The 20,238-nt window shown below is 47.2% G+C and overlaps 1 protein-coding gene and 1 long non-coding RNA gene across 2 annotated transcripts in view; both read left to right on the plus strand.

Annotated features, from left to right (window-relative positions):
- Positions 1–5,532: 5,532 nt before the first annotated feature.
- LOC105921893 (TBC1 domain family, member 25) overlaps positions 5,533–20,238 on the plus strand; it is a gene marked incomplete at its 3' end in the record, with an annotated part of 41,475 nt that continues 26,769 nt past the window's right edge. The window contains exon 1 of the mRNA XM_036133121.1: positions 5,533–5,700. Coding sequence (XP_035989014.1) covers positions 5,656–5,700 — 45 coding nt within the window. The remainder of the gene's footprint in view (positions 5,701–20,238) is intronic.
- On the plus strand, positions 12,635–13,111 carry LOC110367553. Its single transcript, XR_004929827.1, has 2 exons — positions 12,635–12,787; positions 12,861–13,111. It is a non-coding gene; the product is annotated as an uncharacterized LOC110367553 (long non-coding RNA).

Here is a 20,238-nt window from a genome sequence, read left to right on the forward strand (position 1 = left end):
CGGCGGCAACCCTCGAACCCACTGGTGGACACCAGCGGTGAGGGAAGCCGTCAAGCTGAAGAAGGAGTCCTACCGGGCTTTTTTGGCCTGTGGGACTCCAGAAGCAGCTGATATGTACCGGCAGTCGAAGCGGCAGGCGGCTCGGCTGTTCGCCGAGGCAAAAACTTGGGCGTGGGAAGAGTTCAGAAAGGCCATGGAGAAAGACTTCCGTACGGCTTCGAAGCGATTCTGGTCCACTATCCGGCGTCTCAGGAGGGGGAAGCAGTGCAGTACCAACACTGTTTACAGTGGGGGTGGTGTGCTGCTAACCTCGACTTGGGACGTCGTGTTTCGGTGGGCGGAATACTTCGAAGACCTCCTTAATCCCACCAACACGTCTTCTGTTGCGGAAGCAGAGCCTGAGGACTCTGGGTCGGGTTCTCCCATCTCTAGTGCTGAGGTTGCCGAGGTTGTTAAAAAGCTCCTCGGTGGCAAGGCCCGGGGGTGGATGAGATTCGCCCTGAGTACCTTAAGGCTCTGGATGTTGTGGGGCTGTGTTGGTTAACGCGGCTCTGCAACATTGCGTGGACATCGGGGGCAGTTCCTCTGGATTGGCAGACTGGGGTGGTGGTCCCCCTATTTAAAAAGGGGACCGGAGGGTGTGTTCAAATTACAGAGGAATTACACTCTTAAGCCTCCCTGGTAAGGTCTATTCAGGGGTTCTGGAAAGGAGGGTCCGTCGGATAGTCGAATCTCTGATTCAGGAAGAGCAGTGTGGTTTTCGTCCTGGCTGTGGAACACTGGACCAGCTCTATACCCTCAGCAGGATTCTGGAGGGGGCATGGGAGTTTGCCCAACCAGTCTACATGTGCTTTGTGGATCTGGATAAGGCATTCGACCGTGTCCCCCGAGGGATCCTGTGGGGGGTACTCCGAGAGTATGGAGTACCAGGCCCTTTAATAAGGGCTGTCAGGTCTCTGTACGACCGGTGTCAGAGTCTGGTCCGCATTGCCGGCAGTAAGTCGGACTCGTTTCCGGTGAGAGTTGGACTCCGCCAAGGTTGCCCTTTGTCACCGATTCTGTTCATAACTTTTATGGACAGAATTTCTAGGCGCAGCCAAGGTGTTGAGGGGATCCGTTTTGGTGGCCTTAGGATTGCGTCTCTGCTATTCGCAGATGACGTGGTCCTATTGGCTTCACCAGGGCGTGATCTACAGCTCTCACTGGAGCGGTTCCCAGCTGAGTGCGAAGCGGCCGGGATGAAAATCAGTGCCTCCAAATCCGAGACCATGGTCTTGAACCGGAAAAGGGTAGAGTGCCTTCTCCGGGTTGGGGAGGATGTGCTGCCCCTAGTGGAGGAGTTCAAGTATTGTTCACGAATGAGGGGAAGATGGAGCGGGAGATCGACAGGCGGATTGGTGCAGCGTCTGCTGTGAAGCGGGAGTTTGTAGACCAGGTAGAAAAATGGGGGGAGGTGGAAATTTGGGAAAGCAAACTGAAATAGTTTTATAGTGATGAGTGAGGTTAATATGAAAAATGTAGATACAAGTAAACCAATAAATGAATTAAATTTAGAAATTAGTAAATGTGTTATTAATTCAGCCAAAATATTTAATTCCTTGAAGTAGTGGTATAAAAAAGAGAAAATAGTTCCTTGGTGGACACCAGAATGTTCAACAGCAATTAAACAGCGGAATAAGGCTTTTAAAATACTTAAGAAAATTATTTGCTTCCAAAATCTAATTAATTATGAAAGGAAACAGACAGAAGTTAGGAAGTTCAAAAGGATATTTTTTCTCGGTAATAAAAGATAATGGAAATATTATAATAGATAATAAAGGTAAAGCTGAGTTATTAGTTAAAGTTTTTGCAAAGATACATAGTACAGAATCTAAATAACAAAGAAAAAAGAGGACACGAAATTACAGAGAAATATTGAATTAGTTCATAATGATGAAGATTGTGAGGATTTTAATAAATTAATATAAAGTTTTCTTTGTTAGAATTAAATAAAGCATTGAAGAACTTGAGTAAATGAACTCCTGGGAGTGATCAAATTAGTTATCCATCCATCCATTTTCTGTTCCGCTTAATCCCTCATGGAGTCACGGGGGTGCTGGTGCCTATATCCAGTGTTCACCGGACGAGAGGCAAAGTACACCCTGACAGGTCGCCAGTCTGTCGCAGGGCAACACAGAGACAAACAGGACAAACAACCATTCACACCTAAGGACAATTTGGAGAAGCCAATTAACCTAACAGTCATGTTTTTGGACTGTGGGAGGAAGCCGGGGACAGACTGGCGACCTGTCCAGGGTGTACCCCGCCTCTCGCCCAGTGAATGCTGGAGATAGGCACCAGCAACCCCCGCGACCCCATGAGTTTGGAAAATGGATGGATGGATGGATGGATGGGTCTTTCTGAGCACTTTCTTCATATCAACCGAACACATGGATCTGGTAAGCTGGTGTCTCAATGCTATTGATACAATTTTTTCGACAGGTAGGCAATGAAAGGGGGACCCGTCCGGTCCTGATTTGACTCATTTTGTGGGATACACCCTATATTCTTGGATGGAAAACGGTGTGTCTTTCGACTTTGTCATTCCTGGACGTTTGAAATGTTTGCATGTTTGGATTCAGGGTACTTGGATTTCTACTTATTGAATCTGGTGGATTTTTGATGTATCAGCAAATACAGCGGATGTCGGTAGCCATTTGGCCTTGATCAGCCTACCGACTGCATATGACGCACTCACTAAGGCTGTGAACGGACAGTTATGGAAGGTGGAGGAGCAAGGCCTCAGTCAATCGTTCCCCCAAAATGTTTAAGTGTATGTGATGGACGGTTGTACTGGAACTGAATTTTCAACTGACAATAAAATTGATTGATAGATTATGTCTGGAACATGAAATTAAATGGGCTCAGATTAATAAAGAGAATGTAATAGCGGTCTTCCTGGATGTGGAAAAGGCTTATGATATGTTATGGAAAGAAGGGCTGTTGATTAAAATAAAACAAATAGGTATAAGGGGTAAAATATATAGATGGATGAAAAAATTTAACTGAAATAAATATTAGAGTAAAAATAAGTGAGGAAGTAAGTTCAAAATATCAAGTTGAAAATGGTACTCCCCAAGGTAGTATAAGTCCTACGCTACTTAGTATAATGATTAATGATATTTTTATTAGTATAGATAAATCTTTTGGCGTTTCATTATTTGCAGATGATGGTATTATTTGGAAGAGGGGGGAAATATAGAATTTGTACATAGGAAACTACAAGAAGGATTACATAATGTAGAAGCTTAGGCTTTAGAATGGGGTTTTAGATTCTCAACAACCAAGTCTAAATGGGAAATTCAATATTAATGTAAATCTCAATTTATATGGGTATGTTGTAGAAAGGATAGATCAAATTAATTATTTGGGCACATGGTTTGATAAAAAAAAAAACTTACATGGAAGATACATGTTGATAAAATAGTTTAAAAAATTAAAACTTAAATATAATGAGATGTTTGAGAGGCAAAGAATGGGGAGCAGATAGGAAAGCATTAAAGACAGTGTATGTTGGACAAATTAGATCAGTTTTGGATTATGGTTGTATATTATACAATTCAGCTTCACATAGTTTATTAAAGAAAATAGATAGAATACAATATCAGGCATTAAGACTTTGTTGTTGAGCAATGAAAACTACTCCCATTTCAGCTCTACATGTTGAGATGGATGAGATGCCACTGGAGCTCAGGAGAGAACAAATAGCAATAAATTACTGGATAAATATTAAAAGACATAATGAATTTCATCCTCCATATGTTACGCTGCAACCTTGTCAAGAAAAAGAAAATAAACAAATTAATAGTTTTGGATGGACAATCATAAATAGATGTGGGAATAGATAACTTTGTAATTAGTCCTGTGGTTGTTATTCCTGCTATTCCATCATGGATTTTTGGAAAGGCTGAAGTTGATTTAAACTTATTGAGAAAAGTAAGACAGTTAGAAAAAAAGGGAGGTGGAAAGTTATATAAAAAAAGAATATTAAGAATATATACAAATTTATACAGATGCTTTTAAAATGTTAAATGATAAAGTAGGTATATCATTTGTAATCCCACATTTAAATATTATGATAAATAAAAGAATAACATATAAAGTGGCAGTGTATACAGGTGACTTAATGGCTATTTTAATGGCGTTAGAATGGATTGAGGAAACAAGAGAGAGAGTGCATTGATAAGTATTCTAGAGTTTAATTCAGAATCAAGACAAGATATTATACTGGATATAATTCACTCAATCTTTAGGATTAAAAATTAAGGCTGGGGAATTAAGAAAATGTAATAGAAGTAAAAAAGAAGAAGATATATCTAGAATAAGATTTGAACATACAGGATTAAATAGTACTCTTAAAATAATTAATAAGCATAGTACAGGTTATTGTAATTATTCTGGAAAATTAGAAACAGTACAACATACTCAGGAAAGAGAGATCTTACTTAGAGATTTATGTAGGAATACAAAAAAATAGATAATATGGAATTGTTTCAGAGATCATCTGGGGATGTAGTTGTTAGCAGTATTTTTAGTATTTTTTTTAAGAAGAACGGGCATTATGGGGAGATTATAATGGGCAAATGTCTGATCCGCTGATCTCTTTAATAATAGAGATCAGTGGTGTGATCCATGCTCCAATCTGGAAGGTGGCGGTAATGCACCAATACGTTTTTTGCCAACCGCAATAAAAAAAGTAAAGAAGAAGAAGAAGAAGTAGCAGAAAATCTATCATTTGCTCAGATTCTAGTTCATCATTTGCAAAATAATCAGTCAGACAGTAGACCTGATATATTAATTGAAATACAACAAACGTTTTACAGAATAAATATGATGGGGTTAGTAGTAAATTTTGTTTGGGTTCCGGCTCATAACGAGATTAAAGGAAATGAAATGGCAGACAAAATGGCTAAGGAGAGTACAAATAAGGAAGGGTAGATATTAATGTTAGTTTTGGTATAACAGAAATAAAGGGTATAATTAAACAAAAAGCCAAAGATAGGTGGCAAAAGTTATGGGATGAAGAAAAGAAAGGAAGGTGGCTTTATAAAATACAAAAGAGAATTGGACAAATGAGAATAACAGAAAGGAAGAGGAGAGAAGAGATAATTATTTCACGGCTTAGAATGGGACACACTGGATTGAATAGATCATTATTTTTGATAGGTAAACATCAGACAGGGAAATGTGACTGTGGGGAAGATGAGACTGTGGAACATGTCATTTTGAATTGTAATAAATATTGGATTCAGAGAAACAGGTTGACAAGTAAACTTAGTAACATGAAAATTAAACTTGATATTGTTGATCTATTGCAAAAGGAATCAGGAAGCAGAGGATACCAGGTTATATTTGAGTTTTTGAAACAGATTAGGTTGTATAATAGGATATAGTTGTTTTTTTTTTTTTTTTTTTTTTTTTGTCATGCGGTCCAGACTCCATACCAGTTGGTGGCGGTAATGCTCACCTAAACGTTATTTGCCAACCGCCAATAAAAAATCAAGAAGAAGAAGAAGAAGAAGAAGTAGCAGCAGCAGAAGAAAAAAAAGCATCCCCCATGTCTCTGTGATCGAGTCCACGTAACAGGAAAATTATCCTGAGAGGAGAATCGTTAAGATGGCAGGCGAGGAGGAGAGAGGCGTGGTTCGAGTTAAAGTCAAGGTAGACCTGATTAACCGTGGTAGTTGCAGCTAGCTGAGTTGTTAACCCGGTTTTTATGTGTATGTCTTTGTCAGAGTTGACCCACTGCTGATGATCTTAGAGACAATGATGAATGATCACTGCGGGTCTGAAAAGTGGATGTTGGATCCGAAGGCTGTACATGTCCTTGTTGTCTGCTTACTGGCAGCTTTGTTTATTGTCATTGGCGTTGTTGCGGTTTTGGGAGGTAGGAGGTGCTCATCGGTCTGTCTTCTTATCAATGGTTTTCTTGATTATTGGCAGACCACAGCTGAATCATACACTCTATTAATCAGCTATCAATAAACAAAAAAACTCTCGGCCCAACACTTAGGAATGACGTCATCTCCGTGGTCAGAAACTCCGTGCACGCATGTGCGTACGGTACCCCGTGTGACTAACATTTTCCCTTAGGGTGGGTATGAGTATATCCAGTGTGCGATTTGCCAAAAAAAAAAACAGAGGGGGCATCACAAAAAGAGGGAAGGGCGGGCAAATCACACCCAGAGTGTATCTTACATTGATGATTTATTCAGATCAATAAATCGGTGAGGGCAGAAGTGTTGCTAGCAATTTTGGTACCCTGATCGTAGACGCTTTGTGGTGCCCCCCCCCCCCCCCCCCCATGTCTGCCATACTTCTACATATTATTGTAAATTCAGACTTTAACACTGCTGTAAATAACAAATAATTTTTTAATAACAACAGACTTAACAGGCTGAACAAGTGATCATTTATCATGCCTTGTTGCTTTTGCCCTTATCATTTTTCATGTTTTTCATTTGCTCAAAGAATTTGTCTTGCTTCAGTAGTGAGTACTTACATGTGAAATGATGCGTTTGTCTGCGTTATTTAAAAAAATCTTCAGCGGTAGATACTCTAAAGGTTATTTCTGTTTCTCTGCCCGTCAGCTGCTACTGAGGGGCATTCATAGCTCCTTCTTCTTCTTCTTCTTCCTTAAATTTAAAGGCAGTTGACATACCAACTTGGTGCATTACCGCCACCAACTGTTTGGGGGTGTGGAGCTTCAATGTGGAATTAGACGCCTGTATTATTCGTGAAAAAAAAAAAAAAAAAGGACTGGGGGTGTAATCTTAAATTCTATTAAAAGACCTGTTTCCTTTAAATACCGCATGACAGCTGGCCATTCATAGCTCCTCTGAGCTTGCTGAGTAGGAGTGGTGCACAGGAGGTGCGATAGAGAGGAGCCATCTCCCTGTTTAAGAAACTGGAGAGACAGCTGAAACAGAAAACAAAATAGGGCTCAAACTACAGTGCAGACAAGGTCCAAAAAGTATGGATGTGTATTGATTGCACATGACAATGGCTGTATTCCATTCATAAACTCATGACTTTGTTTGGTGCCCTCCTGAGTACATGGGGGCAATGTGTGTGGGCGGAGCTTCGGTACTTGTATGAGGGGAAAGTCCTCATTCAATTCTCCTATTTGTTTTTTCCTGACAAGCTGTGAAACGTCTTGTATTTATTTATAGTGTAACATCTTTATCTGCCCAATAGTTCTTCAGAATTTCTGAAGGTTAAAGTTTGTCTTTGGACTTTGGCTGCATTTTCATCTTCTTTGTTTTGTTTTTTAAGCCGCTTAACTCTGACCTTTTAAATTAATCATTCAAACATGACAATATTAAACTTCTGTGATGAATGAGCATTGTTTCATTACGTAACCAAAATCGTTGCAAGGATGGAGCCCGTTTTTGTCAGGACTCAGCCAGCAGGGCCGTGCAGCTTGCTGCCGGCTCTGCTGCCTCAGATTTTTTCCACAGGTGTTCTGGGTTGACTGGTGGGCGGAGCCCACACACCTGCGGGCGGTTGAGCGGCATCGGGAAGCACTACTTAAACACCACGCAGACAGCGAGAGGATGCCAGAGTGTTACCGTCGTGGTATGCAGACAAGCCTTGGCCTCTCATTCTGTGTTTCCCAGAGGAACTAATCACTCACCTCTGTGTCTCCCAGGTACCTCCTCGTGTCAGTTCTCTTCCTCTCGTGACCCTGTGAAGTCTCTCGTGGCAGGAGCTCCAAGCATCGTCATCTTCCGTCTGGTGTTGGTCTCTCCTGCAAACCTCCTGGTTCCTCCTGAGTCGGTTCCCCTCCCCTGGAACCCTGCCTTCTCCGGAAAGTCACCTGGTTCCTCTCGCTGTCCCGGACATCTGGATTCCCCGGTGCTGCTCGGACCCGACCCCACCTTCGACCCACTGGCCTCCCGGACACCTGTGGGCCACCATCGTACGGCTAGCGCTGAGTCCTCACCGCTTCCTCCCCGGTCGGCCTTCCGTCCATCGAGTGGTAAGCTTGCGTCCAGCAGCAGATCCAGCTCAGTCAGACCAGTTCCCCTCCACGTTTCCCTAGTTAACCTCTGTCTCGTTCTTCCCTAGTGATCGACCCGGTTTCCTGCTCCCTGACCGTTACCTGACGCTGCCTCCGCTGAGGCAGAATCCTCCCGTTACCTGGTTCTTAAATAAAACCTTTAAACTTCACCTGTTTCTCCCGAGTGTGCTTCTGCATGTGGGCAAAATACATAAAGCCAACCATGACAGAAGAACACTCTGGCCAAACTAATCCCACAGGCACACTCGGGCAGGCTTTAGCTGCACAACAGGACCGTATAAAGGGTTTAGAAGCTACAGTGTTCGGGCTACACGACCAGCTCCAGAACTTAACCACACAGATGAACCAGCTCTTAGGTATGGTTAGCACTAGCCGACAACCGGTTGCTTCCGCGTCACCAGACCCCGCCTTCCAGCCTTCGTCACCTCCACCGTTGGAGTCTGGGCGTGAAGCGTCATCACCTTCCCCGGAGAAATACTCCGGAGAGACTAGTGAATGTGGTGGTTTCCTGTTCCAGTGTTCCCTAGTCTTTAATCGCTCACCTCAGACTTTCTCCCAAGATCACATTAAAATCTCGTATGTTCTCCGGTTATTGACGGGCAGAGTTTTTAGATGGGCCGAAGCCCGTTTCGTTAATTGCCAGCAGTTTAACTGCACTTTCGATGAGTTTGTTTTTGAGTTTCGTTCTGTGTTCGCCGCCGAGTCAGATGAGTCCCAAGACGCTCAGCGGCTTCTCACCTTACGTCAGCGGGGTAGACGGGTGGCGGATTATGCTATAGATTTCCGCACTGCGGCGGCGGCAGCGGGCTGAGAGCAACGAGCATTAAAATCAGTTTTCCTTCAGTCCCTAGATGAATCCTTAAAGGATGAGCTGGCGCGTGTAGAACAGCCAAACTCACTCAAGGAATGCATAGCTCTGGCTGTGCGTTTAGATAACCGGTTACGAGCGCGTGGGAGAAGCCGCCCAGCATTTCCGCCGTTAGTCCGGCCGGCTCCTATCGAGCGGACCCCCGCTCGTTCCGCCGAATCCACTGCGCCACCTCCTTCTTCACCCGAACCAATGCAGCTGGGGCGTGTTAGACTCACGCCAGACGAAAGACAGCAGCGTATGAGTTCTAGACTCTGCATTTATTGTGCCTCGCCCGAACATTTCATTAAGAACTGTCCGGAGCGGCCAAAAGAGCCGGTCCGTCGGATGTAGAGGGGAATCCGGCGGACCATATTGAGACCTTCCCATCATCTCCTCCTCGTTTGTGTTTACCCGCTGCCGTCGTTTCCGGTCGGGAGACTTTCAAGGTGTTAGCTCTAATCGATTCCAGTTGTGATTTCAACCTGATCGACCCCTCGTTAGTCCAGCGGGCTAATTTAAGAACAGTAGCGCTCGAGCAGCCTCTCCAGGTATCTGCTTTAAATGTGGACGTCCTGCCCCGTATCACGCACCGCACGTTACCCTTTGAGTTGCTGGTATCGGGAAATCACCGTGAACGGGTCACGTTTTTAATCTTTCCCGTTAAGCAGGCCCGTTTGGTGCTCGGATTCCCATGGTTACAGCATCATAACCCCCAGATTAACTGGACGGACCGTCGGGTTGAATCACGGTCACCCAGTTGTCATGCCATATGCTTAAAATCAGCAGCACCTACAGCATCCTCATCCACACCTACCTGCGTCCAGGTTGATCCCGAGGTGTTAAAGTTAATTCCTCCCGATTACCACGACCTTGGACAGGTTTTCAGTAAGGCACAGGTCAGCTCACTCCCGCCGCACCGTCCCTATGACTGTGCGATTGATCTCTTACCTGGTGCTCCGTTACCATCTAGCCGCCTATATAACATCTCGCAGAACGAGCGCCAGGCGCTCGAGAGCTACATTAAGGAGTCTTTATCAGCAGGACTCATCCGTGCCTCGTCATCTCCCCTAGGGGCAGGTTTCTTTTTCGTCGGTAAGAAGGACGGTTCCCTTCGCCCGTGCATTGACTACAGAGGTTTAAACGCGATCACAGTTAAGAATAAGTATCCACTCCCTCTCCTTTCAACCGCACTTGAGCCAGTACAGTCAGCCACCATCTTTACTAAGCTGGACCTACGCAATGCTTATCACTTGGTGCGGATCCGCCGGGGGGATGAGTGGAAGACGGCGTTTAAAACTCCACTCGGTCATTTTGAGTATCTAGTTATGCCATTCGGCTTATGCAACGCCCCCGCAGTCTTTCAGTCCCTAGTCAATGACGTCCTCCGTGATTTCCTGAACCAATTCGTGTTTGTTTACCTTGATGACATTTTAATCTACTCCTGCAGTCCCTCCGAGCACCTGAAGCATGTCCGCCTCGTCCTCCAGCGTCTACTGGAAAATAAACTGTTTGTCAAAGCCGAAAAGTGCGAGTTCCACAAGCCCTCTGTTGCATTCCTTGGTCTCATCCTGGAAGGAGGGCGGGTCCGGTCTGATCCGGAGAAGATTCGAGCCGTGCTCGACTGGCCTGTACCCAGCACCCGTAAGGACCTACAGAGATTTTTGGGTTTTGCAAACTTTTATCGTCGTTTCATCCGCGGGTACAGCCAGATTGCTGCCCCCCTCCATGCACTAACCTCCACCAAGGTCGCCTTCGTCTGGAACCCCGAAGCCCAGTCAGCCTTCACCAGCCTCAAGAACCGATTCTCCAGTGCCCCGATCCTGATCTACCCAGATCGAACCAAACAGTTTGTGGTAGAGATTGACGCCTCTGATACAGGGGTAGGCGCCGTACTGTCCCAGGTGTCCGGGGAGGATCAAAAGCTCCACCCGTGCGCTTTCTTCTCCAGGCGACTGTCTCCGGCAGAGAGGAATTACGATGTCGGAGACAGAGAGCTATTAGCCATCAAGCTCGCCCTGGAGGAGTGGCGTCACTGGTTGGAGGGGTCCGAGCAGCCCATCCTCATCTGGACCGATCATAAGAACCTCTCCTACATCCAAACCGCCAAGAGACTGAACTCCCGTCAAGCCCGTTGGTCCCTGTTCTTCTCCCGATTCAACATAACCATCTCTTACCGCCCCGGTTCCAAGAACATCAAGCCTGACGCCCTCTCCCGCCTGTACTCCGCTCCCGACTCAGAGAAGGAACCAGTCACCATCATTCCCTCGTCCTGTGTTCTCGGCGCTCTCCAGTGGGAGGTACAGGATCTCATCACACAAGCACTCCCCTTGACCCAGACCCAGGAACCGGTCCACCTAATCGCACCTACGTCCCTTCCGCCGTCAGATCCCATGTCATTCAGTGGGCCCACGCCGAAAAGTTCTCCGCGCACCCAGGCATCCATCGCACTCAAAGTCTCCTAGCCCAGAGTTTCTGGTGGCCGTCTATGTTCAAAGATGTCAAACAATATGTCCTCTCGTGTCCCACCTGTGCCCAGAACAAACCCTCCAACAGACCCCCTGCTGGCCTCCTTCAACCACTACCCATCCCAGAACGCCCTTGGTCACACATTGCACTTGACTTCGTCACCGGACTCCCCTCGTCTCAAGGCATGTCAGTTATCCTCACCATCATCGACCGTTTCTCCAAGGCCTGCCACCTCATCGCACTCCGCAAGCTCCCCTCTGCTCTCCTCACGGCCCAGCTCCTGGTTAAACATGTATTCCGCCTCCACGGGATCCCCCAGGAGATTCTGTCTGACCGTGGTCCCCAGTTCATCTCGCGGGTGTGGAAAGAGTTTGCCGTGGCCCTTGGGGCCCGGTACTCTCTTACCTCCGGCTACCACCCGCAGACCAACGGTCAGACAGAGCGGATGAACCAGGAGCTGGAGACCGCCCTCCATTGCCTCACCTCCCAGAACCCCACGGATTGGAACAAGTACCTCCCCTGGATCGAGTATGCCCATAATAGTCATGTTTCTACCGCCACAGGACTCTCCCCCTTCGAGGTTTCCCTAGGTTATCAGCCCCCACTCCTACCCGACAACAATCGACAGATCGCCGTTCCCTCCGTCCACGAACACATCACCCGTTGCAAACATTTCTGGACTCAGACCATCCAAGCCCTCCAAGAAACCGCAGAGCAGAACCGTCGATTCGCTGACCGGAGGCGGGTTCCAGCCCCCACCTACCATCCCGGTCAGCGAGTCTGGCTCTCCACCCGAGATCTTCCCTCCCGAGCTGCCTCCCGTAAGTTGTCACCCCGTTTCTCTGGACCTCACCTCCGTCAGAGATCACCTCCGTCATCAGCCCTACCACTGTCCGTCTCCCGTCCCACTCCCGTGTCCATCCCGTGTTCCACGTTTCCCAGATCAAGCCAGTCACCTCCAGCCCATTGTGCCCTCCGGCCGAACCCCCTCCACCCTCCCAGGACCATCATGGTCGGCAGATCCTCCGGATCGTGGCCTCCCGTTCACGAGGTAGAGGGTTCCAATACCTCGTGGATTGGGTTGGTTGTGGTCCGGAGGAGCGGTCTTGGCTTCCTGGCTCTGCGATCCCGGATCGATCCCTCGTTGAGGATTTCCTCGCCTCTCGTCCCTCCACGTCTTCCTCCGGGTCGCCACCTGGCGACCCTTGAGGGGGGGGGGGTGGTGTCAGTACTCAGCCAGCAGGGCCGTGCAGCTTGCTGCCGGCTCTGCTGCCTCAGATTTTTTCCACAGGTGTTCTGGGTTGACTGGTGGGCGGAGCCCACACACCTGCGGGCGGTTGAGCGGCATCGGGAAGCACTACTTAAACACCACGCAGACAGCGAGAGGATGCCAGAGTGTTACCGTCGTGGTATGCAGACAAGCCTTGGCCTCTCATTCTGTGTTTCCCAGAGGAACTAATCACTCACCTCTGTGTCTCCCAGGTACCTCCTCGTGTCAGTTCTCTTCCTCTCGTGACCCTGTGAGCCCACCTTCGACCCACTGGCCTCCCGGACACCTGTGGGCCACTATCGTACGGCTAGCGCTTAGTCCTCACCGCTTCCTCCCCGGTCGGCCTTCCGTTTATCGAGTGTGATCGACCCGGTTTCCTGCTCCCTGACTGTTACCTGACGCTGCCTCCGCTGAGGCAGAATCCTCCCGTTACCTGGTTCTTAAATAAAACCTTTAAACTTCACCTGTTTCTCCCGAGTGTGCTTCTGCATGTGGGCAAAATACATAAAGCCAACCATGACAGTTTTGAATTTGATCTAAAGGCACTTTATCACTAGAGGCCGTGAGGAGACGCAGTTTGTTTCAGTTTCTTTTGCTGATTGTACAAAAATGCCTTAAGATGAAAGTTTCATAGACGAATAAGAATTGTGCACCATTTAACTGCCATGAGATATACATGTCACTGGGCATGATATTGTCTGACATGTTCACATTGATAACTTGAATACCACAGCTTCAGTGTATTTCCACAAATTGTAAGACTAGAAATTTATAATCTAACCTAATTAGGAAGAAAAGTGTCAATTATTTGTGCAGCTGAAATAATATAAACATTGATTATCACAACTCTAATATTGTTATAATATGCTTTTTATTTTAATTTTTATGGTTGCAAAAATATCCATCCATCCATCTTCTCCTTATCTGGGGTCAGGTCGCATCAGCAACACGTCCGCTTGGTCCTTCAACGCCTCCTTGTGAACCGGCTGTTTGTAAAAGCAGAGAAATGTGAATTTCACAAATCCTCTGTGACCTTTCTCTGTCTCATTTTAGGAGGAAAAGGTCAGATCTGACCCTGAACTCATCTATGTCCCGAGGTCTGTTCGTCCTGATGTCCTCCGTTGCTGCCACGACTCCAAGTTCTCTGCCCATCCTGGGATCTACAGAACCCAGTCCCAAGTTTCTTCTCGATTTTGGTGGCCCTCCTGGACCAAAGACGTTCGTGAATATGTTCGTGCCTGTCCTGTCTGTGCCCAGAATAAACCTTCTAATAGACCTCCTGCTGGACCCACTTCCCATACCGAAACGCCCTTGGTCCCACATCGCCTTAGTCTTTGTCACCGGTCTCCCATCCTCTCAGGGTATGACGACAGTTGTTAATCAATTCTCCAAGTCCTGTCATCTCATCTCCATCCGTAAATTGCCCAACGCCTTTCAAACCGCCCAACTCCTCATCAAACACGTTTTCAGACTCCATGGTATCCCTTCCAACATCTTCTCTGACCGGGGTCCCTAGTTTGTCTCGCAAGTTTGGAAGCACTTCTGTTCTGCTCTCAGAGCCCATTACACCCTCACCTCTGGTTACCATCCTCAGACCAACGGTCAGACTGAAAGAATGAACTAGCAATTAGAAACTACTCTCCGTTGCTTCACCTCCTCGTCTCGTCAGATTGGAACAAGTATCTACCCTTGGTCGAATACACTCTGAATTTGCATGTTTCCACTGCCACCGGACATTTGCCTTTTAAAATAGCTTTGGGTTATCAGCCACCTCTCCTTCCGTCCGATGAGATCCAGATTCCCGTCAACTCTGTATAACTGTACACACGCCGCTGCCGACAAACCTGGGATTCTACCATTACTGCTCTCCAACACATCGCGGAGCAGAACCGAAGGTTTGCTGACCAACGCAGAACCCCAGCGCCACAATACCTGTCTTGTGACTTGTAGTTGACAGGTGGGCATGGCTTGCACCTGCAGCTCATCTCGGCAGCTCCAGCTGGAGCTTAAAAGGAGTTCTCAGTCAGCTGAAGGATGCCGGAGTGTTAAACCATTGTGGTACGCTTAGTGGCCACTGTCCTATCGATAGTTCCTCATTCCTGTGAGTCTGATATTCCAGATCCTAGTTCTAACTTTTGTCTCCTATTTCTAGTAGTTCGTTTGTGCTTTGGATTACTCACCCGTCGTGTCTTCGTGCACTGAAGACTGGTTCATAAATCCCCTCCGCTCAGATCCTGCTCTGGCATTTCCCTCAAGCCCACTTGGTGTTACCAAGCTGGACAAGAGTGCCCTTCCCTGGATTCACCCTGGTTCCTTCAGCTGCTCACTGTGCCTGCTCTTAGCTGTGGTGCTGCTCAGCTCCTCGCCTTTGCTCCACCTGCCAGCTCAGCTGTCGCTCAGTCACCTCGTTCCACCAGAAGTAGAAAACTGCAGGGTCCGTTCTTCCACTCACCCTCCCCGGAGAGGTTCTTCATACCTAGCAGTAAGCTGAGCTTCAGCAGTGCAGATTCCCGCACTAAGCTCTCATTAACATGTCGCCGTTCCCTCCTGGAGTGCTTCCGAACCTGACGTTCCGATCTTTGTCTGCGGTTCACTTCGTGAGCAATTACGTGTACGATTAGCCTAATAAACATCTTTAACTACTTGTTTCCCGACTGTGTTCTGCATGTGGGCCAAACACCTAAAAACCATGATAAATTTAACATATTTTTCAGAGATTTTATTAATAAACTAACATTTATTACTACATAAACACACAAAAGTACAGAAAATAGGTGCTGTTAAGTATCTGTATCGATTCCCAGGTACCGGGTATCGGTACCATATCGGTTCAAATGTGAAAGGTACCCATCTCTACTTGGTACCAAAGAGAACCCAGGAGATAACTTTGATTCGGAAGTTCTTGGTCTAGCGAGAAATCGAACACGTGCCAGGTGGGGGAATTTCCACGGGATGAAACAGCTGTGTGTGTCTTCTCAATTTGGCAAACTGCCAGCAAAGAATGATGATTTGAGTGAGCTGGGCACTTTTCTATACACCAGCTCCCAGCATGCTAGGGCTGTTGGTCAGGTTACAACGTGTTGCATGCTGGGAGCTGGAGTCTGTCACGTCATAAGATGGCATTACAGTGGTGAAATTTCTCTTTTTTTCTCTGTTTGGTCACTCTGGTACATAATGAAGTTAAACAGACAAACAAACGAGCAAGGGTTACAATGTTGTTTTGTTTTTTTCCTTGTAGCGTTCAACAGAGATGAAAAAATAAAAGGATGATTCAAAAGTAGTTTGAACTGGTTCTTTCATTAGTCATAGGTAATAAGGTGCTTATTGTGTAATGATGATTTGAGGCTTCATTTACAGCAATGTGCATTTAGATATTCTGAGATGATAGTGTGTAGGTAGGCAATAACATTAATATAATTGTAACGTATGATGGGCTAGTAACAGAGGGGTGATTTTAAAGCACAGGACTGCATTCTCCTATTAGGGGGATTGCCCTCACAGGTCTTGGGAAGAAGCTGTTCCTGAGTTTATTTGTTTTGGCCTTGAGGCTTCCATCCATCCATCCATCTTCTGCTTTATCCGGAGTCGGGTCGCAGGGGTAATAGCTTCAGTAGAGAGGCCCAGACTTCTCTCTCCCCAGCCACTTGGGCCAACTCCTCTGATGGAATCCCAAGGTGTTCCCAGGCCAGCTTAGAAACATAGGCCCTCCAGCTTGTCTTGGGTCTCCCTCTGGGTCTCCCGGGACAACTAACCAGGGAGGCGTCCAGGAGGCATCCTAACCAGATGCCCGAGCCACCTCAACTGGCTCCTCTCGATGTGGAGGAGCAGCAGCTCTACTCTGAGTCCCCCCCGGATGACTGAGCTCCTCACCCCATCTCTAAGGGAGAGCCCAGACACACTACGGAGAAACTCATTTCGGCTGCTTGTATCTGGGATTTCATTCTTTCGGTCACGACCCAAAACTCATGACCATAGATGAGGGTAGGAACGTAGATCGACCTGTAAATCGAGAGCTTCGCCTTTTGGCTCAGGTCTCTCTTTACCACAACGGACCGGTACAGCGCCTGCTTCGCAGAAAATTCTGCACCAATCCGCCTGTCCATCACCCGCTCCATTTCCCCCTTATTCATGAACAGACCCTATGATGCTTAAAGTCCTCCACTAGGTGCAGCACATCCTCCCCAACCCGGAGAAGCTCCTCTACCCTTTTCCGGCTAACGACCATGGTCTCGGATTTGGAGGCACTGATCCTCATCCTGGCCGCTTTCCACTTGGCTGCGAACCGCTCCAATGAGAGCTGTAGATCACGGCCTGATTAAGACAATAGAACCACGCCATCCACAAGTAGCCAAGACATGATCCTAAGGCCACCAAAATGGATCCCCTCAACACCTTGGCTGCACCTAGAAATTCTGTCCATAAAAGTTATGAACAGAATCAGTGATAAAGGGCAACCTTGGCAGAGTCCAACTCTCACTGGAAACGAGTATGAGACCTAACAGCCCTTTTTAAAGGACCTCCTGTGGAACATGGTCGAATGCCTTCTCCAGATCCACAAAGCACATGTAGATTGGTTAGGCAAACTCCCACACACCTTCCAGGGTCTTACTGACGGTGTAGAGCTGATCCAGTGTCCCATAGCCAGGGTGAAAACCACACTGCTCTTCCTGAATCCGGGATTCGACTATCCGACAGACCCTCCTTTCCAGAACCCCGCAATAGATCTTACCAGGGAGGCTTAAGAGGGTAATTCCTCTGTAATTTGAACACACCCTCCAGCTGCTTCCTCTGTAATTGGAACACACCCTCTGGTCCCCCTTTTAAATAATACTCCCGAGTCCCCCTTTTTAAATAGGGGGACCACCCCAGTCTGCCAATCCAGGGGAACTGCCCCCGATCCACACAATGTTGCAGAGTCGCGTTAAGCAACATAGCCCCACAACATCCAGAGCGTCAACGTACTCAGGACGAATCTCATCCACCCCCGGGGCCTTGCCACCAGGTAGCTTTTTAACCACCTCGGTGACCTCAGCACCAGAGATGGGAGAACCCGACCCGGAGTCCCCAGGCTCTGCTTCCTCAATGGCAGACATGTTGGTGAGATTAAGGAGGTCTTTGATATATTCCACCCACGGACACACCACGTTCCGAGTCGAGGTCAGCAGCACACCACCCCCACTATAAACAGTGTTGGTACTACACTGCTTCCCCCTCCTGAGATGCCAGATAGTGGACCAGAATTGCCTCGAAACCGTACGAAAGTCTTTCTCTATGGCCTCTCTGAACTCTTCCCACGCCCGAGTTTTTGCCTCGGCGACCAGCCGAGCCACCTGCCACTTTGACTGCCGGTACATATGAGCTGCTTCCGGAGTCCCACAGGCCAAGAAAGCCTGATAGGACTCCTTTAGCTTGACAGCTTCCCTCAGTGCTGGTGTCCACCAGCGCGTTTGAGGGTTGCCGCCGCGACAGGCATCGATGACCTCGGGGCCACAGCTCCGACTAGCCGCCTCAACAATAGAGGCGCGGAACATGGTCCACTCAGACTCAATGTCCCCCACCACCCTCGGGACGTGTTCAAAGCTCTCCCAGAGGTGGGATTTAAAGCTCCGTCTCACGGGGGACTCTGCCAGATGTTCCCAGCAGACCCTCACAAAATGTTTAGGCCTACCAGGTCAGACCGGCTTCCTCCCCCACCATTGGAGCTAGCTCACCACCAGGTAGTGGTCAGTGAAGAGCTCCGCCCCTCTCTTCCCCCGAGTGTCCAAGGCATGCGGCCAAGAGCACACATGGACCCCCTTATGCTTGAACATGGTGTTCGTGATGGGCGATCCATGACAAGCACAGAAGTCCAACAACAGAACACAACTCAAGTTCAGATCAGGTGGGCCGTTTCTTCCACACACGGCCCTACAGGTCTCACTGTCATCGCCCACGTGAGCATTGAAGTCCCCCAGCAGAACAAGGGAGTCCCCAGGAGGGGCACTCTCCAGTACCCCCTTTAAGGACTCCAAAAAGGGTGGGTATTCTGAACGGCTGTTTGGTGCATAAGCACAAACAACAGTTAGAACCTGTCTCCTCGACAGTGTTGAATGCTGAGCTGAAGTCCATGAAGAGCATCCTTACATGGGTGTTGGTGTGCTGCAGATGAGTCAGAGCTGAGTGTAATGCTAACGAGACAGCGTCCTTTGTGGAGCGATTCTCTCTGTAGGCAAACACTATCCAAGCCAGCAGGGATGGCGTCCTTGGGGTACTTTAGATCCTCTCAAAGCACAACATGATGACGGGGGTCAGAGCGATGGGACGATAATCATTGGTGGAGCTGGGGGACGAGAAGCTGATGGTACTCCTCTGGCTCCCTGCTGCTTGAAGAGTCAAAGTGTGCGAAGAAGCTGTTTATGGTGTCAAGGAGAGCCAAGTCATTGTTCAGCTGCTGGTTGCTGCGCTTGTAGTACGTGATGTTTCTGATGCCTCTCCACACGTCGCATGGATTGTTGCTGCTGAAGTGGTCCTCTATACTTTGCTTGTACCTTTGCTTGGCCTACTGGATGCTTTTAAATTTGGTTCTAGCCCTGCTCGGTGACATTAGGGATGGGTGCTGAATTCTGTACATTTATAGGCACTGACCAAATCAATTCTGTAACTACTGAGGACCAGTTCATGTAAAATGGTACCATGTTTTGGTAACTAAGCGCATCACTGTGACAATGAGGCAGTGGAAGAGTAGGCGATTTTCCATGCCGAACATGAACACTGCATTGAACGCACAGGAGCGTAATGACGTCAGTAATTTCAAGAAAGCAAAAAGCATGGCTTGGCTTTTCAAAATGCGCTGCACATTATGCTCACTGCAATATTTGTGAGGTAAAGTGCAAGGCCACTGGAGGGAATACTTCTAATCTCAGGAAACTCAGAAACTACTCCCAATTTAGCAAACTTTTCGCTATATTTAGCAACTTTTTCAATCCATCCAGAAATCTTTTTTTGAAAAAGCGACTAGTGAAAAATCTAGCAACTTTCTTCTGCAATATTGGTGACTTTCTGTGAAAGTATCACTTGTTCTGGAGTAATGTCTTGTGAGAGCAGCGAGCGCTACTGTGAGTCTATTCACACTACTCCAAGCGCTGTCTCGCTCAGACAGACAGTTGCTGCTGCCTTGTCATGAAACTCACCTGTAATCAGAGCTAAGAGGAAAGCCTCTCTGTTCCCTCATTGGAAATGTATCCTCCTATTTACAAAGCTGGATAAAATCTAATATTTTTAATATAGTTTTTTTCCCCTCTGAAACAGTTGCAGTAAAACAATTCCCTGAATTTTATTCACACATAGCTTCAATCCCATATTAACCTCATTTATTCTGTGCCTCTGATAACTATTGGAATGTGCTGTGGATTCAGGCAATGTAAATGGTAAATGGAAAATGGCTTGTACTTGTATAGCGCTTTTAACTAGTCTTGACGACCTCCAAAGCGCTTCACACTACAGTTCAGTCATTCACCCATTCACGCACACATTCACACCCTGATGTTTAATGTATTAAAATTAATAAATTAATATTTGCTTCATTTATAGATCAAAACAAATTTATATATT

Source organism: Fundulus heteroclitus, unplaced genomic scaffold (assembly GCF_011125445.2).
Source record: "Fundulus heteroclitus isolate FHET01 unplaced genomic scaffold, MU-UCD_Fhet_4.1 scaffold_58, whole genome shotgun sequence".
NCBI classification, from domain to species: Eukaryota; Metazoa; Chordata; class Actinopteri; order Cyprinodontiformes; family Fundulidae; genus Fundulus; species Fundulus heteroclitus.